Source organism: Sylvia atricapilla, chromosome 8, assembly GCF_009819655.1.
Source record: "Sylvia atricapilla isolate bSylAtr1 chromosome 8, bSylAtr1.pri, whole genome shotgun sequence".
In the NCBI taxonomy this organism is placed as follows: Eukaryota; Metazoa; Chordata; class Aves; order Passeriformes; family Sylviidae; genus Sylvia; species Sylvia atricapilla.
Genome location: NC_089147.1, coordinates 34,049,830 through 34,073,084, shown reverse-complemented (window position 1 = coordinate 34,073,084; position 23,255 = coordinate 34,049,830). Strand labels below are relative to the sequence as shown.

At 53.4% G+C, this 23,255-nt stretch overlaps 1 protein-coding gene across 1 annotated transcript in view; it reads left to right on the top strand.

Annotated features, from left to right (window-relative positions):
• LOC136364588 (cadherin-23-like) overlaps positions 1-23,255 on the top strand; it is a 142,706-nt gene that overhangs the window by 113,575 nt on the left and 5,876 nt on the right. Inside the window, exons 13-28 of the mRNA XM_066324542.1 lie at positions 559-623; positions 1,138-1,375; positions 1,916-2,021; positions 2,107-2,234; positions 5,228-5,300; positions 5,560-5,676; positions 6,020-6,132; positions 8,257-8,364; positions 9,534-9,723; positions 10,505-10,650; positions 10,983-11,202; positions 12,049-12,201; positions 13,226-13,339; positions 14,545-14,693; positions 21,634-21,694; positions 22,566-22,714. Coding sequence (XP_066180639.1) covers positions 559-623; positions 1,138-1,375; positions 1,916-2,021; positions 2,107-2,234; positions 5,228-5,300; positions 5,560-5,676; positions 6,020-6,132; positions 8,257-8,364; positions 9,534-9,723; positions 10,505-10,650; positions 10,983-11,202; positions 12,049-12,201; positions 13,226-13,339; positions 14,545-14,693; positions 21,634-21,694; positions 22,566-22,714 — 2,130 coding nt within the window. The remainder of the gene's footprint in view (positions 1-558; positions 624-1,137; positions 1,376-1,915; positions 2,022-2,106; positions 2,235-5,227; positions 5,301-5,559; positions 5,677-6,019; positions 6,133-8,256; positions 8,365-9,533; positions 9,724-10,504; positions 10,651-10,982; positions 11,203-12,048; positions 12,202-13,225; positions 13,340-14,544; positions 14,694-21,633; positions 21,695-22,565; positions 22,715-23,255) is intronic.

Sequence of the window (23,255 nt, the reverse complement as noted above, 5' to 3'; positions counted from 1 at the left end):
CTGAGAAGCCTCATGCTCTTCCCTAAGTATTAAACTATTTGGGTAGGGTTTTTTGGCAAACAGCCCAGTGGAGCATAGCTACCTTTCTGAGGAACAGGTAAAGAGACCTATCAGTGGTTTTGTCTTGGCACTGACAGGAGAGCCAAGAAGTTTCTGGGTCCTTTTACCTTATTAGAACAACAAGGCATGAGTCTTAGACCTTTCCCTGTATGGAAACACCTGCTCAGGTATGGAGTGCATTTCTACAGGTGGCCCTCAGGAATTTTCCATGGAGACTTGTAGTTCAGGTGTGCTTCCCAGGTTAGCTTAGTGTGCCAGGGAAAGTAAGTAGGTGTAACGTTTCCCACTGCCAAAGGTTTCAGGAGTGATGCTGAGGGATGTTGATGAGGGCTGTTAGCTAGAGCAGGCTGGGAGTCAGGGATGAGCGGGGGAGTGCAAACAGCCCCTGCCCTGTAGCTCTTGAGGGATGAATGGCAGCACACCAGGTCTGCAGTGGTGTGTTCAATGCAACGTTTCCATAAACGCCTTCATTTATTAATTAAATTTTATGTTTTCCAGGCAACTGACAACGATGTGGGAACATATGGGAAAGTCAGTTATTTCTTCAGCGACGACTCTGATCGGTAAGGGTGACTGAGTGGCAGGAGTTTGATCCTCCAAAATCCTCCTCTAACCTCACCACGCAGTCTCAGGGCGATTAAAGGCACTGGTTATGTCCTGCCTGTAAGATGACCTGTGATCCCCTGTCTGTGCTGTCTCCCAGAGGTGTGAGCTCAGTACGTGCCTGATGCTCAGCACGTGTAATTGCTTTGCTAAGTTGGGACCTGCAGGCACCAGCATTGCCTGAGACCAGTGAAGGGTTTTGCTGTGAGTCATCAGCTCTGGAGCCACACCTATGGTGGAAGGCTGGGGAGCACGTATGGGCTGCCCAGCAGAGCAGATCCAGGGGTCTCTGTACCTATTTTCTATGCCTGTGGAGCTGCGCTGAGGGTTTCTCACTGCTCAGCTGTATGGAGTTCTTGAAGGTGTTCTGGGACCTAATATCCTGTAGAAAAAAAGTCATGAACTTCACACTGTCAGGCTGCCGCCTCTCCATCTCCTATGTGTGGTCACTGAGTATTTTCCCCTTCCTTTCAGTTTCTCCCTGGACAAGGACACGGGTGTGATCATCCTGACAGCCCGGCTGGACTTTGAGACCATGCAGCGCTACACGCTGACCGTCATCGCCCGGGACGGCGGCGGGGAGGAGACGACGGGGCGCGTCAGGATCAACGTCCTCGATGTCAATGATAATGTCCCCACCTTCCAGAAGGAGGCCTACCTGGGGGCCCTGCGGGAGAATGAGCCCTCTGTCGCCCAGGTGGTCCGGCTCCGGGTGAGGAGTGACTCCTCTGCTTGGGATGTGCAGTAGAGAGAGAGGAGTGGGTTAGAACCACAGAATGGTTTGGGCTGCAGGGGACCTTAAAGCTCAGACGGTTCCAACCCCCTGCCATGGCCAGGATCATCTCCCACAAGAGCAGGTTGCTCCAAGCCCCATTCAGCCTGGTCTTGAACACTTCCAAGGATGGGGCAGCCACTGCTTTTCTGGGCAACCTGTGCCAAGGCCTCACCACCCTTACAGGGGAGAATTTCTTCCTAATATCTAATCTAAACCTCCCTCTGTCAGTTTAAAATAATCAGTGGCTGCAATGGGGTTAACAGACATCTTCCAGAACAGGTCCCAGTGACCAGTTTCCTTCTTGCATGAGAGGAGCAGGTGGGAGTAGTCTGGTTTGGAGGTCTTCTCGGGTCCCTGATGGACACAGCTCCCTCCATCATTTTTCCAGTCTCCCTGGGCCCCGCCTGCGCGTCCTATCCCCTCAGCTCTCCCTGGCACAGCTCCTATGCCCATGTATTCCCTCTGCTCACACCCTAGGCATCTGATGAGGATTCCCCTCCAAACAATCAGATCTCCTACAGCATCGTTCATGCGTCTGCCTTCCGTGACTACTTTGACATTACGGTGTCAGACGGGTATGGAGGTAGGTGCTGGTCCTGGCGCCCCAGGGGCACCCCTGAGCGTGCCCGCATCTGCTCCCCTGACCCCTCCACTGTGTATCCTTGCAGTGATCAGCGTGAACCACCCCCTGGACTATGAGCAGGTGGCCAACGGGGTCATCTACCTGACAGTGATGGCCAAGGATGCCGGCAACCCACCGCTCAACAGCACCGTCCCCGTCACCATCGAGGTGTTTGTAAGTATTGGCTGGCATTCCTCTTATGCTCTCCCTGCAATTGCTCCACAGCAGCTCTGTTAATTCATCAATAACCCAACAAGACTGTCCCACCCGGTGGATTTGTGTGAGTGGGTTCCTATTGTACATGTCTCTTATATGTGTCATACATGTCTCGTGCCACAGCTAACTACGGGGTGAGGAGCAGAGCAGGACTGGTGTGGAAATCCCTCTGGACGAGGGGTTTCTGCTGGGAGATGCAAAGCATCACAGCGTTGCTCGAGAAGATCAGATCGGCGTGTCACTCTGAGGCACATTGTGGTTTGAGGATGTCTGCAGGGAGGTATCAGTGATGGCGACAGTTGGGTTGATAATGTGTCAGTCTCACAGCTGTGGGATCTCTGCCAAGCTGGTGGCAGCGTCAGTCTGAGAAGGTGAAGGAGATAAAGCCAACGATGCTGTAATATGGGAATGAAGTCCCATGAGCATATCTCTCCTTCAGATCCCTCACCGTGCTTGAGGGAGGGGGAACAAGGCAGCGCCCAGGGAGTTAGTGGTGGTTAAATACATCCTTCCCACACTGTGCTTTCCACAGCATAAACACCTCTTTTTCAAGACCACACTTCAGTGGGTCATCTCCCCAGGTTGGGTCTGTATGCTGGCAGGGTTTAAGTAGCTGTCACTTTTCCCGCTCTCAACCAAAGGGAATTTCTCTCAGCTGGAAAAAGAAAAGAAATAAAAGCCAAAAATTAGAAAGAAAATGAGGGGGATGTGTTTTTTGATGGCGCTTGAGGAACAAGAGCTGTGAGAAGGCAGAACCAGAGCGAGTGTGGAGGAATGTAATTTTTTTTCATCCTTTGGTTGTTGATTTTTAATAAAGAAGTCAAACTCGCCTTGTAGATTTCCCATTAGGGTACAATATGCTTTTGTAGAGGGAGTTGCCGAGTCAGAACTAATAGTGCACGCTGCACCAGGATTCCAGGAAATAGCACTGCTAATAAGTTTCTGCCTCACTCCCTGCCACTGACACCCTGCTCAGAGCGGTGAGCTGGCGGCTCATGGCCTGCCTGTGCCTGGAGGAGAGGGGCTGTGTGCTCAGCGTGAGCATCTGCCACCCTCAGCATCCTTGGAGATGGCGAGGAGTGATAGGACAAGGGGCATCAGCTTCAAACTGAAGAACAGGGGAGGTTTAGGTTGGATATTGGCAAAAAATTCTTCCCTGAGAGGGTGGGCAGGCCCTGGCACAGGGTGCCCAGAGAAGCTGTGGCTGCCCCTGGATCCCTGGCAGTGTCCAAAGCCAGGCTGGATGGGGCTTGGAGCAGCCTGGGATGGTGGACGGTGTCCCTGCCTGTGGCAAGGGGGAGTGAACTGTCTGAGCTTCAATGTGCCTTCCAACACAATCCATTTGAAGATTCTGTGATACAATGGCTGTGTGAGAGTGAAGCTGTGAGGAGGAAGGGTCAGGAGAACACGGAAGCTGGTTTTAGCTGGTTAGGCAGATAACATCTCCTATGGGAGTGGATGAGTGCTGGGTTCTGTCCGGCGTCGCTGCAGGTGCCTTGGGGAGCTTTGGAGCTCCTGTGGCTGAAGAGGGAAATGTCCTTCTTGAGTATTAGGCAGGTGCAGGCCAGCTCTGGCCAGATGGAGAGCCAGCCAGAAGCAAACCCTGCCTCCTTGGGACCAGGCTTGCCAGGCTGTGGCCTTCCTGAGCATGGCCTGATGATCTCAGGAACAGTAACGACACGACACACCATCTGCTCTGGCTCGTGTCCACCCAGCTGGAGTCCCAGCTCAGCCCCATCCAGCTGATGGGGATGCATGCTCAGCCTCTCCATTGCCTTTAACCTGCCCAGGCCTCCTGGGTTTGCCCTGGATGAGCGCCACTGATCCCTGGGAGGAGGAGGGATGGTGAGGACATCATTGGGACAGGCAACAAGTTCCTCATTGCCCTCAGAGGAGGAGCCAGGAAAGCTGAGTGACTCAAAAGCTGATGGAAGACCACCGGTTGCTAACAGAAACTAAAGCAGGGGCTGGCAGTTTAATCGCAGCACGATGGGCATCGTTGGCACGTGAAATTGCTTCAAATCTCAAGTTCAGTGGCAGCAGGAGCAGCTGAGCCTACAGCTCCATCAATGATCTCTGGGTAGGAAATGTCTCAAGAGCAGCCCCAGGGAAATGCAGAGGTCCATAACGGTGTTTTAATGTCCTGGCAGCTCTGTCCTTCCCTCCATAGGCAGTTGGGTTTGGTTCGTTTAAGGAAGATTCTTAACGATGTTTAAACAGCGTTTAAAGCCCCCTGGGGAGGCTTTAAACCAGTCCAAAACCTGTTTTGAAGGATGTTGCAAGCAACTGCTCCTGCCTGGCTTCTCCAGTGTGGCTGTAGTCAATTGCAAAGACAGGCTTGGAGGGAGCACGTGGGGATGCAAAGCAGCTTCTCCTGCAAAAAAAAGCTATGGCTGCCCTCTGCGAAAACACCCACAACATTCCTCCTCTGGAAGGAAGGCATCCAAAGCTCAGCAGCTCCCATGGCCAGTCCAGTGTGCCTCATGGCCTTGTGGCCAGGATGATCTGGAACACTAAGCCACCGCCGTACTGCTCAGGGAGGGAGGATCAGGTCTGTGCACAATGCTGTGATGCCTCATGTGGTGCCTGAGGCTTCCCAGGCTTGTGGCAGAGTCAGGAGCAGCTCAGAAGATGCTCCTCTCTCAGTGGTGGTGGTTCCTCAGTCCCGTGCTGGGTGGTGAGGTGATGGGGTAGTCGGTACCCTCCCCACTGCAGGGCTCAGCAGAGTCACTGGTAATCATCTCACCTCAGCCTCAGCTGCCTCCACAGTGAAACCCTGTGCTCAGCCCCCCAGTGCCTCACCCCCAGGGCCACCTTCTCCTCTCTGGCATCATAAACTGGTCACTCCTTAAGATGCAGTCACCCAGGAGCATCCCCATACCAGAGTTTTGCAGCCACTTGACCACTTTGCCTCTTTCCCAACCAGCCTCTCGACCTTCTCTTTGCTTCAGGATGAAAACGACAATCCCCCCACGTTCAGCAAGCCCTCCTATGTGGTAGCTGTCATGGAGGACATTATGGCAGGTATGGGGCACAGCCCTGCTCCTTCTCTGGGCTGCCAGGAGGGCCCTGGGTATTTTACAGCCAGGATGGGGTGGATGATGCCTTTTGGGGAGGTGAAGCCTGGCAAAGTCTCGTAGCTGTGGGGCCTGGGGTTTTGGCCACTTCGTGTGTGTGTGTGTGTGCAGGAGAAGGGACTCCTTGGCTGGGTGACTTGCAGGAGCAGTGTGGGGGCACAGGGCAGTTCTGGCTCATCCCAGTGCTCATTTCTGCCTCCCCCAAGGAGCCACAGTGCTGTTTCTCAATGCCACCGACATGGACCGGTCCAGGGAGTATGGGCAGGAGTCAATCATCTACTCCCTGGAAGGCTCCTCGCATTTTCGGATCAATGCTCGCTCAGGTGAGCCTCCGGACGTGCTCTGCCCTTTCCTTTTCAGTTCCCTCTTTCACCCCACCCTTCCCTCCTCTCCCCCAATCAGCCTGCTTAGGAGTCCCACAGTTGAAGGGATTTACCAGATTTCAGACACTGCCCCTTGCTCAGTCACCCTGAGAGCTTCAGCAGAGGCATCCATGGAAACTCAGCTCCTCAGCCTAAGGAAAGGCTTGGCTGTAAGGGTTCCTGTTAGTTAAGCAGCTGCCAAGGCCCATCCATTTGGAGCCAAAAAAAAGGGCCTATTTATGGACTATCCTGACCTTAGTTTTAAGTGTTTCTTTTATAACCTTGTCATTTCCTGTGGCTGCAGGAGAAATCACAACAACATCTTTGCTGGACCGGGAGGCCAAATCTGAGTACATCCTCATTGTCCGGGCAGTGGATGGAGGCGTGGGGCACCATCAGAAGACAGGCATTGCTATGGTGAGTGTGGGAAGAATTCCCATCCCTTCAATCCAGTGGTGCCCACCTGGGGCTGGGAGTGTGGAAAGCTGCAGTGTTTCATTGTCACTGTGTGAGGAGCACACAGTGTTTCCTGCCCTCTGTGCTACCCCTGCCACTGCTCCCAAAATGACTGTCCAGGTGGTGTAGACCTTGAAGTCAGCTTGCTTTCCTGGAAAACCATTCACGCGGGAGCCACTTGACTTTCCAGAGCCTGTGGATGTGGTAATGAGTCCTATTTCCCCTGCAGAACGCTCCCTTTGTTCATCTTCCTTTGTTCCTCTTGAGAAGGGGCTTACTGGGGAGCCTGCCAGTACATGTGATTATTCTTTAGTCTATTCACATGCTGCCTGGGTCTAGGGTTTCCAGCCAGCCTGGCATACCTGTGCTCCAGGGAAGGTTCTGATGGAGCTGCAGGTCGAAGCCTTGTGCTGTGCCTTGCCCTTTTCAGGCCTCAGGGGACTCCATTGTTGGCAAAGCCAACAGGAAACATCAGGAGATCAAAAGCCAAGGATCCATCCTCCATGGACTTGATGAGCTTAAAGGTCTTTTCCAACCTTAACTATTCCATGATTCTCTCTCTCACTGCTCATGGCATCACATTTCTTTGGACATTTCATTAGTTTGGATTGCTCCTGCTGCTGGGCTGCTCGGTTGGGTTGCAGGAGAGATGTCCCACACAACACAGGGCGATGCAGAAAAATTTGTGGTTGTTCTGAGGAATAGCCATAAAATAATTGTTTCTCCTGCCAAGGGCTATCAGGAGGTCTGTGGTAGCAGACTGGAAACTCCCTATGAAACCTTCCAGAGATATGTGATGGCCTTTGCCAGGTACCAGTATGGCCTTTGGAATGCTGAGATCTCCTTTGGGGCTCCAGGTGGCATTGTGCTCTCCTAATAGCCTTGTTAAAAGGCAAAACGGGGGGGGGGGGGGGGGAAGATGCCTCCTGATCCCTAAAAAGTTAAAGAATGTTAAAATTCAGTGAGACAAGGGCAGATGAGTAAGTTTGTCTGCTGGGATATACACCCAGCACTCAAAATAATCATTTTTGATCGGGAATAAAGGTCCATTCAGGGGCCTTGCCAGGTCCCCAGGTGATGTAAAGCACACCAGCTGCTCAAAGTAGGAGTGGGTCGGCAACCTCCCCCAAGGATCACCATGGTGCCTTGGCTTGTCCCCAGAGACTCGGGTGTCGAGAGTGGCCTCTTCTACCACGGGGTGGCACCAGCAGCTCAGCCTGGTGTCACAGCAGGATGCAGCGGCGTGGGAGCAGGGAAGATCCCAGGAAAAGCCGCACTAGGACCTGCTGTGGGATGGTGGCTGCCAGGGGCTCCCCTGGAGCTGCAGCCTTTTCCCCCAGACTCCTGTAGAGTGCCACAGGCTGGGGAGAAATGGGTGCTGTGGGGAGGTGAGAGACCTCCCAGCAGCAGGATGCGTCCCATGGGCTCACTGCTGTCACTAGGATGCCATTTGTCACACAGAAAATGAAGACAGGTGACACTTCAGAGCCCCATCCTCACCCCTGCTCTTGTCTTCACACCTCCCTGCCCTCTTTACCGTACTCTGTCCTGATTTCTCATTTATCCTTGGTTTTTTTCTATTGCTCTTTACCAGTCACTCAGATTTTTCCTTCCTTTCCTGCCACATTCCCACCGCATTCTCTTCCCCACTGATTTTCATCCCCACTCCAGTGAAGGAGCTGCTTGAAGACAGACCTTGTGACCTGTGGTTGTTCTTAACTGTGATAAATACACAGGAACAAAACCCAGTTCAGCTATGCCAAGGAGCCTTGGCTGCGAAGTTGCAGGATATTGGGTTTTTTTGCAGGTTTTCCCTCCAGAGGATAAACACACAATCACAAAACCATAGAATAATTCAGGTTGGAAAAAGTCTCTAAGAGGATCAGGTCCAGCCAATTCCCTCATCACTGCCGAGGCCACCGCTAACCCATGTCCCCAAGTGCCACAGCTACACATCTTTTAAATCTCCTGAGAGAGGGTGGCTCTGCCACTGCCTGAAACACATGTTAGGTACATCCAGGTGACGTTCCACAGCTCAGGAACCTGTACTGCCTGCAGCAGCTTTGCTTCCGTGGTCTCCCACAGGTGAACATCACACTGCTGGACATCAATGACAACTATCCCACCTGGAAGGATGAGCCATACTTCATCAACCTGGTGGAAATGACCCCCCCCAACTCGGACGTCACCACGGTACGTGTGAGGCAAGGTGGTGGTTGTCCTGAAGGGTTGGCTGGACTAAAGGGGGTCACCTCTAAATAGGTGTCACCTCCTAACTGTGGCGTCACCTGTGTCACCATCAGTCCAGCACCATCTTGCAGAATTCCATTTGAAAGCTTGCTCCTGAGCCTCCTCACTGCTGTCCATCCCCTGTGTTTCGTCTCCCTGCTGGGATGTTTTTTTTTCCCTCTCTAAATCATGTGGATTTTGGCCAAATCCTCCTTTTCTTAGCCTCGCCTGCGACCTCCTTCAAGGACCTCTCTGAAAGACTTTGATTTACAGCCTTTCAAGTCCCTCTGGTGAAATAAAAGAGAAGGAGAGGGGGAGGCTTCTATTCCATCACGCCGAGAGAAAAATGACGGGAACAAAATGGAAAATAAATGAGGCAAAAGTGAAGAGAATCCACAAAATCATATAAGGAGGAAGGCTGCAAAAAAAAAAGGGAAAGAGGGGTCGGGCAGTGCTGCCCGAGCCAGAGCACTGTGTTTTCCTCTCCTTCAGCCTTGCTGCTCAGTGCCAGCTTGAAGTCATCTTGCCTTTGACAACCCAATTAGTTGCTGGGAAAATAATTATTTTGTCACCGATCCGATGTAAATTCAGCTGCGGGACAAGCAGCGGGAGCTGGGGAAGTTATGAGGGCAATGAAATTGGGGTGTTTTTTAATGTAAATGTCCCCTGTAATTAAAAACATCACAGGGAGAACAATAAAGCACAAAATATCTGGGGTGGCGGAGAACACCAAGGAATTATTCCCAGCATTCCTGATGAGGCAGCACAAGTTCCTCGGCATGCCTGCCTCTTTGCCCCATTTATTTTATTTTTCCAAAGGATTCTTGTTTTTTAGCTGATTCTATTCAAAAGGAGGAAAATCCAGTTTGATTGCTGCATGTTTGTGTCTTGTCATGCCATTACCTCCTGTGCTCACAGGCCAAGTTTGGGGAGATTTAACAGTACAGCAGGGGTCTCAAGGGTGCAAAATCCTTGCAAATGTCATGAAAATGCAGAGCTGGATGGAGGAAGAACTTCTTGCTGCAGCTGGTGCAGGGAGGCCAAGCTCAACACCGTCAAAGCTCTGTGGGGACGCCCCACAGGAGTTAATTCCTAGCACTCTCCTATAATTCTGTGCTGTTCCCCCGTGGCAGGTGGTGGCTGTTGACCCAGATCTGGGGGAGAATGGCACGGTGGTGTACAGCATCCGGCCTCCCAACAAGTTCTACAGCATCAACAGCACCACGGGCAAGATCCGCACTTCAGGAGTGCTGCTGGACCGGGAGAATCCCAACACCCAGGAAGCCCAGCTGATGCGCAGGATCGTGGTGTCCGTCACCGATTGTAAGCTTCCATCCCACACTGACTGAGCTGAACCTTCCCCAGCCTGATTTTGCCCTTATGACAAAGTCTCTTCTATTTTCCTTTCTCCTGTTTCGAGCAGGAGTGTTTCTGAGGTTAAAAAATGGGAGTAGCTTTAAACCTGCTGCTAAAGCAAACTAGAAATGCACAGTTGTTCATGTAGCAGCCCTAAGAATGAGCCTGAGAGGCAGGAACTCTCCCTCCCCTCAGCCTTGCTCCGTTGGCTTCCCAGAAAAATCAATTGAGTAGGTGAGGGAAACAGAGCTGATGGGTTTTTCTCTGGAAATATTGCAGTAGGGAAACTTTTCTTAGGAAAAAAGGTAGATATACAAAGACAATTCTTTATTTTCAGGACAAAGGGGAACGGTTTTAAACCAAAAGAGGAGAGATTGAGATTAGATGTTGGGAGGAAATTCTTTACTAAGAAGGTGGGGGAACAGGTTGCCCAGAGAAGCTGTGACTGCTCTAACCCTGGAAGTGTTCCAGGCCAGGCTGGATGGGGCTTGGAGCAACCTGGTCTAGTGGAAGGTGCCCCTGCCCATGGCAGAGGGCTGGAATTAGATTATCTGTAAGGTCCCTTCCAACCCAAACCATTCCGCGATTCTATCTAATTGTCCATCCGTGGCAGATCATCCATGACAAATCAGAGCCATCACCCCATCCTGCACTGCTGTCTGCCTAGGGGGCGAGGGGTCCTTTTTAGGGGAAAAGGGTGGAAACATCTCAAGCCTTAGCCTTGAGACCCCATTCCCGGCCTCCGCAGGTGGGAGGCCACCCCTGAGAGCCACCAGCAGTGCCACAGTTTTTGTCAACCTGCTGGACCTGAACGACAATGACCCAACTTTCCAAAACCTGCCCTTTGTTGCTGAGATCCCCGAGGGCCTTCCCGTGGGCTCCTCTGTCTTCCAGGTGAGTGTGTCCCACTGCTGCCATTCCTCATGCTGGGAGCTGCTGCTGTCGCTGCCGTGGCTTCTGCAGAGCAGGCTAGCAACACATCCTCTACCTTTTCGTCATCTTCCCCATCTCCTCCATCCTCTCCATCTCCTTCTCTTTGCCATCCTCTAGCTATGGAACAGGGGGGATGCAGAAGGCGCTGTGCATCTTTACTCCATGGGCTCATTCCCAGTAGGGAGGATCCTCCAAAGCCATTTCGTCCCTGCATCCCTGGGGCCGAAGACACTTGGGATTTCTGTACCATGGCTTCCATGGCTGGGAGATGATCAGGATGCTCTCCCTACCAGGTGGTGGCCATTGACCTGGACGAGGGCCCCAACGGGCAGGTGTCGTACCGCATGCAGGTGGGGATGCCCCGCATGGATTTCCTCATCAACAGCACCAGTGGGCTGGTCACCTCCACGGCCGTGCTGGACAGGGAGAGGATCCCCGAGTACTTCCTGCGGGTGGTGGCCAGCGACGCTGGCACGCCCGCTAAGAGCTCCACCAGCACCCTCACTGTCAAAGGTGGGTGCACCCCGACCCCACGGTGACAAGGACACCTCCCTGAGGGACATGCAGTTTCTATAGGAGACACACTGAAGCCTTAGGTTATGTCTGGCTTTGTGTGCAGCAGGACATAGGGATGGCACCTGTCCCCACAGGCTCCATGTTTGCTGTCCACACACTGCAGAGATGGGGAAAACATGGTGTTGCTGGCTGGGCCCCCAAATTCTCTACTTTTTTTTTTTTTTTTTCTCAATTCCCCCATCCCCAGTGTTGCTTGTTCTTTTGCTTCAGCACGTGATTCCCATCAGCTGCGTGCCTGGACAGCCCATGCCATCCCAGTTCAGAGCTGGAGCTTTATTGCAGTGGCCTGTCTTTAATTATTGCAGCGGCCTTGCTATTTACTGGCTTTGTGCAGGTCCACTTCTGAAAAAGGATAAGCATAATCTGGAAATAAACTGACCCTGGATTGTCCTTAGGCCTGAGTTGGGAAAAGAAGTTCCTGGTCCTGTACTTTCAGAGCTCTCTGACATGCCCCAGGAAATACTGAGCTTGTATTTAAGCCCTGTATTTTCCTTTGAATGGGGATGGGAGCAGACTTGGTGAAAATAGTACCTTGAATTTCAGTGGTGTAATGGTTTTTTGGCTGTGAGGAGGATGATCTGCATGTATCAGAGGCAACCAAACACAGCCTACAGCCACTCAGCAGGAGCCCCCACTGCACAAATGGCAGGGAGAGCCAGGCAGAGCATTCCCTGGGACGCTGAGAGCAGCAGGCAGGAGGTTAGGGAGCCCAGCAGAACCATCCTGGCAATCTGCAGGAAGGGCAGCCCTGGCAGCACACTCAGCTCTGCTCCCCCTTTTCAGTTCTGGACGTGAACGACGAGAACCCCACCTTCTTCCCCGCCGTCTACAACGTGTCCCTGCCCGAGAACGTGGCCCGGGATTTCAAAGTCGTCCGGCTCAACTGCACGGATGCTGACATCGGGCTGAACGCTGAGCTCAGCTACTTCATCACAGGTGTGAGCCCCGTGCAGAACGGGAACTGGTTGCAGGAAGGCACAGGCGGCCCCAGACCTCAGCCGGGGTGTTCTGCACTTCAGCGCTGCCTTTCGCAGCCCCTCCAAACCTTGTCCAGCATCGCCCTCTGCTGAACAGCCCCTCTTGGCTCCCTTCCGTGCTGGCCCCTCTGCTGACCTCCAGGACCTCTAGAAAAGCTTTAGGATTGGCAGAACGCGGCTACGGAGCAAGGCCTGGGGTGGCTTCCGTGAGTGTTTATGGTTGGAAGCCATAAATGGAATTTTGGGGCATTTTCGTAGCCCCATGGGCAGGCGGGGTTGGGTGGGCAGTGATGCTGCCCAGGCAGTGCCTGGCTTGCTCTGCAGCTGCAGCACCTGCAGCAGGAGGCTGGGGAATCCCCTGGCCAGGGTTTGACTTGCAAACTGCACACTGAGCCCTCAGGAAGAGGGTAAAAACAGAAGTGTCACCAGAGAGTAATTTTTCCCACAATAGCAGCCTGCTGTTTCATGTCACAGCCCCTCCGGCCTCTCCGCAAGTGAAACGGGGTATGTTGTCTCACAAGGTACCGTGGCTCACGTGCAAAGTTACCCCAGCTTGCTTCCAAAGCATTCAGGAAACGATTCAGCTTTTCCTACGGCCAGTGGATTTTTCCTGTGCTGTGAGGCAGAGGGAAGGTGCTCTGCCAGGGACGAGATACAAAACTGTCCTTGAACAGCTGGGCTGATCCCATGCCCAGGCTGCAGAATCCAAGGAATGGCCTCAAGTTGCACCAGGGAAGGTTCAAATTAGATACTGGGAAAAAATTTTTCACTGGAAGGGTAGCCAGGCTTTGGAACAGGCTGCCCAGGGAAGTAGTGGATGCTTCATCCCTGGAGGTGTTGAAGGTCAGGTTAGACAGGAGCAGCCTGGTCCAGTAGGTGCGCCTGCCCATGGCAAGGTGTTGGAACAAGATTACCTTTAAGGTCCCTCCTAACCCAACCCAAACCCCATTCCAAGTTTCTGTTCTACTTGTACTTCGCTGCAGGTGGGAACCAGGATGGCAAATTCAGCGTCGGCTTCAGGGACGGGGTGGTCAGGACAGTCGTGAGTCTAGACAGAGAGACCGTGGCATCCTACACCCTGATCGTGGAGGCCATTGGTAAGGATTTCCCAGGGCTCCCACGGGACCACTGCCACCCAGCCACACCTGGTGGCCGTGCACGTGTCGAGCTCCCTTGCAAACGTGTCGGAGGGGCAGCAACCTCCAAGGCACTCTACAAACCAGAGCCTGAACCTGGTGTTAACGTGTCACAGCCCATATGAATTAATATATCCCGGTTTCATCATGACTTTTGCAGAGGGTCTAATTCTCCTCTCAGGTTTGCCCAGCCCCACGTCTCTCCCTTTCACCCGGGAAGGAAGGCCCCCTGTTCCTGAGAGGCTCCACGCTGTCCAGGGCATCCCTCTACCGAAAAATGCCAACGCCACAGCATCGTTCCCCTCATGCCATGCCAGCCATTGGCTCTGTGGCTGCTGATTAACCCTAAGCCACCTGGCACAGGCGGAGGGTCCATGTGCCAAACTCAGCTTGGCTGTCGTCCCCGGAGCTTTATAATGATGTGCCTGTTCACAGATGACTTGGATGTCCCTTTAGAAAGGAGAAATAAGTGGCCTGGACAGAAATGTTGGGGGCACAGCATTGCAGGTGCCACAGGGGTTGCAGCAGGGATGCTGCACACTGCCTGGGCACATGGGACTGGGTCCCAAGGGCCAAAGGGTCTATTGTGCCCCTCCGATAGGGATCACACTGCCTGTGTTTTCCCAGATCCCACAGGCTCCCAGCTGAGTGGGTTTAGTGCTCCCTGCAAAGCAGGGGCATTGAAAAATCCTAACCTGATCCATGCTTCCCAGTGCCTCATTCTTCCTGGCAAATCCAAGAGCTATGCTGCCATGTCCTTGTCTACTGAACCTCAACCCATCCTGGGGCTCTTTGACTGCGAGCTGAGATGAGGCTATGGAAAACTCATCAGGCTGTCTTCATCTCCCAAATTCCTGGCCTCCAGCAGTCCCTTCACTTGGTGTATGGAATTGCAAATCTCTCTAATGATCAGTTGCATTTCTAGCCTCACTGGGCTCCATGGCAGAGCTTGGGGGCGGTTTGGCTTTTCCTTTTTCTTTCAAAATAGGAAGGGAACAAAAACCCCTAAAACCCCGTGGTTCAGTGTAGGATTTGAAAGCTGCAAAAAGATGAAATGTTTTAGTTTAGAAATCTCGATCCTGTTATTTCAGCAGCCATGGGCTGAGCACCACCTGTGCAAAGAGAAGGTGACTGAGCCTCCCTCCCTCACCTTTCTCTCTCTACAGACAATGGCCCCACCGGGAATCGGCGCACTGGGACTGCCACAGTGTACGTAACCGTCCTGGATGTCAATGACAACAGACCCATCTTCCTGCAGAGCAGCTATGAAGTCAGTGTCCCCGAGGACATCCCGGCTGCCAGCAGCATAGTGCAGGTACGTGGCTCTTCCCCTGGCACCCTGGGGTGGGGGGTGGGAGTCCCCCACCAACTGTGCCCTGACCGTGAGCTGCTGGAAGCCCAGGGCAGAGATTTTCTCTCCCTGTCGGTGATCTGTTCCCTCGGGGCAGGATGAGATGTGTTCTTGCTCATCCGCTCCTCTGCTAGTCCAGGCTGCGAGTGCCAGGGAGAGGGCAGAAAAGAACAAGGGAAAATTAAAAAACTCACCCCATTTCTGCAGGGGTTGAGAGGAGAAGAGCCAAGCCCTGTGCTAGCGATGCCATTCTGGCTACATCCCTGCTTTCCCCCTCCTCCCAAACAGAGGTCTCCCTGGGGAGGGAGAAGAGTGCCTGCAAAGAGATGCTCGGAGAGGGGGGGAACCCTCAGAGAGTGAGAAAAGCATTTGGACTTTGCTTTCATTTTTGTTCCTCTTTGAGGGAGCGGTGGGCAGAGCTGAATGGCTCAGTGAGCACTGGATGAATGCAGGCATTCACACAGGCTCCCGGGGCCTTCCAGCATCCCGTCAAACCCAGGGTTCTTCTGGAGCAGGCACCAAAGGCTCTTTGCAGAGGGCTCTGGGAAGGCTCCTCCTGCCTTCAATACCTCTGCAGGCACAGGGAAAGGGGCAGCTTTGTCCCTGGCTGTGGTGGGCAGGATGAGTCACTGGCAGAGAAGAAAGGAGCCTTTTGCCTCCTGCAACAAAGGTTTGCTGGGAGCCACCACGTGTCTGCTAGGGGCGACCCGCCCCCAAGGAATCCTGTGGTTCCTCATCACCTGTTGTGCTATGGTGCAGTGTACCTGATGCCTCTGGGATCAGGCACGGTGTACATGATGTCTCCGGGATCAGACATCAGTTTGCAATCCCAGGATGGAGATTGTGTCCCTGCACAGGACTCCTAAAATTGAGCTGGTTTGACAAATTGGAGGAATGGAGGGAACTCGAGTGTGACTGGTGTCAAAGTGCCTTTTCTTAGAACTCACTTCCCAGAAGAGGAGTATACCCTTGAAAGTCCATGGCAGAAGAGGGGAAGTATTTGGGGGAAGTTGATTTTCCACAGAAGAGCATGGAAGAGAAACAGAAATGAGCCGTCATCCGGCTTTAGTTTAATTTACATCTTCAGTGTGAACCATGCGTACCAAAGGTCTCTCCTTTCAAATGGATCCCTGCATCCCCAGGGCAGCAGGAGAGTTTCTGAGTGTTTCCCCATCCCTTTCTCTCAAGACCAGGCAGACCAGGACCAGAGAGCAGGAATGGGAATGCACTGACCACAGCAACCCAGAGCTCACTGCATGGAGGGGGTGACAGGGACCCGGCAGCACATGGGGGCGTGAGCTTCCCTCCACCTGCTCGGGGGCACAGCTCAGGGAGAAATCTCCACTGAGGATTGCTTTCTGTGGAACAGGTTTGCCCTGGGCTGCCTCTCTTCAAGTAGCCAGGTTGTTCCCACTGTCTTCCAGGCTGTTTGTTCAGGTGGAGCACAGCTTGCACGATGTTTTCCAAAAGAAATGAAGCAGCAGGGTGTTTTTGGATGGACTGCCCGTGGTAGCTGCACGTGGGTGTAGTTTGGATGCCTCCACCTTCCCTGGCAGGAAGCAATAACCTGGAAAGCATTTGGGAACTTGACACTGCAAAATCTCCTGTCACCTCACAGAGCCACTGGCTGGAAATTTGTTTCTCGAAGGGTCTCTGCCGGGTTGTTCAGGATGCCAAGGGGAGACTTGAGAAGGGAGCCAAAATCTTGGCAAAGAGTAGCAGGGCAATATCACATTTTGGTGGACTCCATGATGTCCCAGTCCTGGCTGGTGGAAAAGCTTCTGGGACAGGCGAGCGGGCTGTGAGACGCCAGCTGAGTCCTCCTGAAGCTGCTGATGGAGCACCTCAGGGAGCCCAGATGCTTCCAGAGGGTCAGCTGGCATCCTCGGGGTGGTGGGGCAGGCACTCGTGGGGGCCAGAGAGGGACCAGAGTGCGGGCCAGAGAGGGACCAGCTCAGTGCCACTGGCTTGCAGAGGGTGACAAAGACGAGGAGGGTGGCCAGGACCAGGAAGATGCAGACGAGCCCGACGATGATGGGCAGCCAGTCTGTCACCTCAGGGGATGTGGCAGTGGGTGGGACCAGCTCCCTGGTAGGAACCAGAAGCTCGGGGAGAGGTGGGATGGGAGAGGTCCCATTGCCAGAGTCCTCTGTGCTTATCATCCCTGCAGTGCAAGGTTATACAGAGATGAGGCACAGGTGATTACCACGTGGAAGCTGGACAGACAGCCACCCTCTGGGTAAACTGGTGGATTCTTGTCATGCCTTGACGTCCAGATTCTCCCAGTCATGCTTTCAATGGCACAGGGGGACTGGAGGTGTCCATCTGCTTTGCCAGGAGGCAAAGCACAGAGGTGGGGTTTACACTTGCAAAGTATCACCCTGAACTGAAGTGCAAAACCGCCTGGCAAAGAAATCTATCACTATTTACGTGTGGTAGCAATGCCCCTGAGAGGACACTTTTAGGGAGCATGCACACATTGCATGAAGATTTTCTGGAAGAGATAAATATCTGTGTGCTACAGAAAGTTCAAAATCCTCCCCCCAAGCTGCTGAGGTTTGGTTCTCTGTTCCCCAGAAATGCAGGTTTGTTGATTTCGCTGTCATTTGGGGGTTGTGTGATTATTCTCCTGAAGAAATTGGAGAGTAGGTTGAGCCTGTACCCTGATAAGCCCCCATCAAGCTGTGTTTTTGTACCAGCACTGTCTTTATAATTTTGCAGGGGTGAAGAGTAACACCCTCACTCAACTCCTGCCAAAAACCCTCATGTCAGGCATTTTGCTGACCTGCTTTCAGGCTCGGACATGTCACAGGTGATGCAAACCAGCTTCCCGAAGTGTTAGCAGTGATAGCTCTTACTTAACACTTAGTAGAGACTGTCCTCTCCTTTCCCCAACTGGTCAGATCCTCCTCCTAAGAGCATTTTGCACCCACTTTTTTGCTCACGTGCACCTTTCCAGCCCCAGACAGGCTGTGCCAGAGGCTGGCATCTCTCCAGATGGAGACGAGGAGATGAAGGCTGGGGAAATCCTGTTTGTGCCAACCTTGTGCAATGCCCTTCATGCTCCAGCCTGTGTGCTGGAGGTAAAGCATTTTTTGTGCTGACTTCCCTGTGGAGATGTGGTAGAGCTGTCTAACTGTGGCTGGGCAGTCTCCTGGTAAACTTGGATTTGGATTGAGCCAATTTAAAACTGAGATTTTAGGAGGGGAAAGGCAGGGTTGCAGGGGCTGCCAGGGTCTGGGTCTGCTCTTGCAGCCACCATCCCAAAGTCACACAGGTGTGTGTAAGGCAGCAGCCAAACGTTCACCATAAAACATTCCAAAAAGTGGAGAAAAGTCATCAGCGACATGGTTTTACCCACTAAGGGTGTGTCAGCCTGCTCAGAGCTTGGGGGGTCTTTGGGGAGATGGTGCTGTTTCCATGGGTCAGAGCCAGGTCTGTGCCTGGAAAATGGGAAATGCAAAAACAAATGTGTCAGCGCTTGAGAGGGTGAATCCCTGTGTGTATTGCGGGCAGTGCCAGGGACTGGGGCTCTTGTCACCCCCTCCACGGTGATGTCTTCACCTCTCTTCACCCCAAAAGTATTTTTTTACCCTTAACTGACTCTGTCCCTTTCCCTCGGGTTTGGGAACAGAGCAGCAATTCCAAGGACCCCCTGCTCCATGGACAGGCTCCTCTGTGCTGCGCAGGCACAAAAGCCAGCAGGTAGGGCTGCAGTGTGTCCCAAGGCTGAATCAAGGTTTCCACAGCTACCTTCATGCTGGCATTTGCTGACTGCACGTGTTTAGCGTGGTGACCTTACATTGTTCCTTAGGAGGCTTTGACAATTCCTTCAGGCTGTGTTTGCTCCCTTGCTCGTGGCTGCAGAGTTTGTCTTGTAAATTCACTTGACAGTGTTCCACCAGGAGGGATCACACCAATGTTTTGCCAGGCTTTTTCAGCCATACCCTGTTCTCCTCTTGCTTCCCATCCAGCCTCTCCTCACACCCAGCTCAGCTGGCAGAGCTTCCATAGCATTGCCACTTCCCAGCATCACTGTCCCACCCAGGCTCCATATTTTTTCACCCTGGTGGTTAAAAGAGATTTTCCTGTCCTGGAAATCCTCCCCAGAGGTTCATCCTGCCTGATCAGCTCCAAATGTCACACATCCTTATCAGCGCTCCTGCTCCAGCACTGGCCACGAGGCAGATGAGGATCAGAGGGGAAAAAAGAGAAACTGCAAAAGGTAAAATGCCCTGAGAAAGGTGGAAAGGAAGAAAAAAAAAGAATGTTTCTCGTGCATGGGCAGCAGAGAGGGTTATTCTGCCGAGCACCAGGCACTGCTCCCTGGCCTGGCCCAGCTGCTTAGTTTGGCAGTTTTTCCATATGGTCTCCCTTCCTTTTCCTCAGATTCTTGCAAAGAAAAGGCTGTTTTCAGGAACTGCCTGTGACACAGTTCCCATGAAAAGCAGCTCTCATTCCCTTCCCCGGCTTGCTTAGCAACTCTTTTCCTGGAGCTCCGCAACTTTTCCCAGTGTACTAAATCTTTCCACCGGCTTGCAGGAGGAGGTGGTGCTGGGCAGTACCAAACACAGCTGCCTGACCCAGATGGTCGGGTTCCCGGAGCAGAGGGCTGGGAGTGATGCTGCTCCCCGTCACCCTCGCTGCTAAACGGCACAGCGGCATCCACAGGACTTATCCCCTCTCCTGTCAGCGGGAGGGGACAGAGCAACGCGGCTAGGAAGGGAGGAGGGATGCCTCACCTCACGCCCATCCCGAACTTTGCATCCCCACCCATTTCCAGCCCCTTCCCGGGCTTTTGCCAGCACTGGAGCGCGCCAGAGCTGTGTCCTGCTGGAGCTGTCTCCCTCGCTGGGGCCGAGCCCCCTGGGATGCGTCATTGCAGGATTTGTCCCTGTAGGATGACTAAATGGTAGGGTCGTGGGTTGAGCCCCCTGTGGTGGGAGAGGTGGCACCTGCCCTCCACGTGCCTGCCCCTCCCCTCCTTTTTCCCAGAAAATCTACTTTTTTTCCCATTCTTTTATTGCCCCTCCTCATCCTTTTCTGACACTTTTCCAGTAGCTGATGTGGGGTTGAAAAGGGGCTGTGACAGGCTGGCTGTGCCTGCAGAGGAATAAAATGGACTGCTTTCCACCTGCAGCAGAGAGCTTTTCTTCCACTGCTTGCTCTGCCATTGTTTTCCTGAGTTTGGGACAGTCTGCCAAAGTACCATACACCTTCCCTTTTGGACCTCAGCAGGTCAAACCAGCAGCAGTCAAGCTTTCCTCAGGCTACAGGCTGGCAGGAGCATGCGTTGTCTTAATGCAAACCGCTGGTTTTTAATAAAAAACACATGCCTGGGCTGACCCATATCGCCTAGTTTACGTACCAGAGCTCCAGGCTTGGGGCAAGCTGGGAAGAGGATGGCCCCAGGGGTGTTTGCAAAGTGCTGTTGGCTCATCCTGAAATGCACTCTCTTGTGCAAGGAATGGCACAAAAATCTGCCAAGACTTGCCTCCCACCCATTTGTTTTTCTTCCGCTGGCTACGTGATAACTTCTCTCAGTGCCATGCCAAGGCAGCTGGTGTGCCTGGGCATGGCTTGCCTGCTGCTGCTGGATGGGACTCATCCATCCCACAGGAGAGGAGACAGCCCAGCTCTGCCTCAGGGAGCCCAGCAGGTGAAAGAGCTGGTTTGGGAGGGAGAATGCCCCGCTGCTAAAGGAAGTCCTTGGTGGAACATGGGATAAGCCACAAACAAGATATGAACTGGTCTGGGACAGGAGAAAACAGCCTTTGTGGGCACAGGGATGAGAAATCCAGATAGAGGTCAGTATTTTCCAAGTGTTCTGCTGATGCAGAGGGACTTGGTGGAAGGGAGCACGAGCAGTTCAAGGTACCTCAAAACCACGTTTCAGGGGAGCATCTCTGACTCCTGTGAGTGTTGCGTTGGGCTAGGGGTGAAAGCCCTCACTGTTCCTACTGCGTGTGCATCCTTGGCAGCAGCCCTTTCCTCTTTCCAGCGTAAATTCGGGTGCAAACCTTCCCAGGAAAAAGAAAGTGCTGGGTAGTACTGTAGAAAGGAGATGAGGCAGAAGACGCCTTGCAAAGGGAAGCAGAGAGAGAATAAAGGCTCAGGGCATTCCCTGCATCCTCACCCTGGTGGTTTGTGAGCAGCCACGCTGTGGCCAAGCTTTGGGCGCTGTGTGGGGAGTGGGTTTTTCTGAGAGAAGATGCAGGGGCTCGGTGCCAGCTGGACTGGAAGCCCCGGCCCTGCTGGCCACTGCCGGGTCCCGCTTCCCAGCTGCCGACTGCTGGCCGGGGCTTTAGGGAAAGCACTGCAGTCTTGTTCAGTGACACCAGAGGGGACCCGTGCCTTGGTTTTCCCCGGGTGGAGGGCAGACTCGGTCCGTGTTGGGACTATGCAGTGCATCAGAGCTTAGGGATGCTCCCCGCCCTGCTCACAAAGACTCTCTAAGCTGGTTGCATTCACATTTCCTTTGGCAGCTTTTCCATGTGCTGCTGCTTGGGTGACTCACCAGAATGCCATGGGCTGCGTGCCCACGGGACACGGGAGCAGCTCCTGCTGCCCAGCTCAGTCCCTGGCGGCATCGCCACTGGGACAAGCGTTGGAATGCAGGCTAGGATTGATGGAGGCACTTCCTCCAGCGCACAGACCCATGGGATTTGTGGTGTGGTCCTGAGGCTCAGCTCCCACCTCAATCCAGCAACTGAGCTGGCAACCAAGGCCTCCTGAGCCCACTGTCCCCGCTGTCCAATGGTGAGGGGAGGGTAACTTTGTTTTGTGTTTGGTAAGCTCTCCAGCTCAGGTGGAGAAGGTTGTCCAGCTTTGGCAGGGTAGGAGGACTAGTCCTAGACTGGAATTCTCTGCCCTTCACCTCTGCTCCTCTGCTTTTCTCATGAAGGTGAAAGCCACTGATGCAGACGAAGGCATTAACGGGAGAGTGTGGTACAGGATTGTCAAGGGTAAGTCCAGGTGCCCCTTTGTGCATCAGGGAGTTTGTCTCAGGCTCTACCCCACCTCAGGAGGTTAAACTCGCCATCCTCTTTGCACTTTGGAGCCCACAGAACCATTTCTCCCAGCCCTAAGCAAAATTCAGCTTTAGGGCTCATTGCTGGGAAATGATTTGTCATGGATGGACAGCTAGATAGAATCCTAAAATCACAGGATGGTTTGGGTTGGAAGGACCTTGAAGTTCACCTCCTTCCAGCCCCCTGCCATGGGCAGGGACACCTTCCACTACCCCAGGTTGCTCCAGCCCCTCCAACCTGGCCTTGGACACTTCCAGGGATCCAGGGGTGGCCTCAGCTGCTCTGGGCACCCTGTGCCAGGGCCTCACTACCCTCGCAGGGGAGAATTTCTTTCCAATATCTTTTTTATCCCTGTCTTCTTTCAGTTTGAAGCCGTTTCCCCTTGTCCTGTCCCTCCAGGCCCTTGTTCTAAGTCCCTCTCCAGCACTCCTGGAGCCCCTTTAGGCACTGGAAGGGGCTCTGAGGTCTCCCCAGAGCCTCCTCTCTTCTCCAGTCTGAACAGCCCTCCCAGCCTGGATCCAGAGCAGAGTTGCTCCAGCCCTCAGAGCGTCTTTATGGCCTCTTATGGACTTGCTCCAACACATCCACATTGTTCTTACTTGATGGGATTCTGTAGCTCCTCCTGGCCTGACCCAGGGCCAAACACTGATGTAGCCGAGTCTGACGTAGCCAGAGGTGATGGAGCTGAAGTTTTGCTCAGCAGTCTCCCTCCAAAAGAGCCTTCCGAAGGAGGGCTCAGTGTGTCACCAGGATGGATGTCGAGGCAGTGGGCAACATCCCTCTCATCTTTTTCTTCCCCCACCAGGAAACGAGCACAACCACTTCCGCATCAATCCCAGCACAGGGCTGGTGATGCGGGGTGTGCGGCACCTGGACCGGGAGCAGAACTCCTCCCATGTGCTGGAGGTGGAGGCCTACAACACGGAGCAGGGGCCCATGAGGAGCTCCGTGCGGGTGAGGACCTTGCAGCCGCCACGGGCTGCACATTCACACAAAAGGTTTGGGATGTTTGGTCCTTCCCAGCGCTTGCTGTTGTATAGGAAATTGGAAAGATCTGGCTTGAAGATGCTGGTGGAAAGTGTCTGGGGGCTGCTCATGGGTAGAGGGGAGCTTGTTGGGGGGAGGGGGGGGTGTTTAATTTTGTTTTTAACCTGTGATGTTTTGGTGCCATAAGGCTGCTGAGTGGTGAAGCAGTCGCTAAGAGGGCATCCTGCTCCTTAGGTGAGATGTGGGAAGAAAAGCTGAGCCTCAGCCTGTGGAAAACCATGTGTCCTGGCCAGGCACTATTTAAATAATCCAGGACCCAGTGGTGACAGTGCTCAGCTGTGGCACACCAGCTTCCCACAATTCCCACAAACCCAGCACTGCAGTTGCATCTATTCTTAGACCCAGTGGTGGGGTGGGCTTTGGCTGTGTGTGAAGTGCCCCCAGCACCCGCAGCAAGCAGAAAACCAGGAGAAGGAAGTGTGTTCCCTGGGGAAACAGCACTGAACTT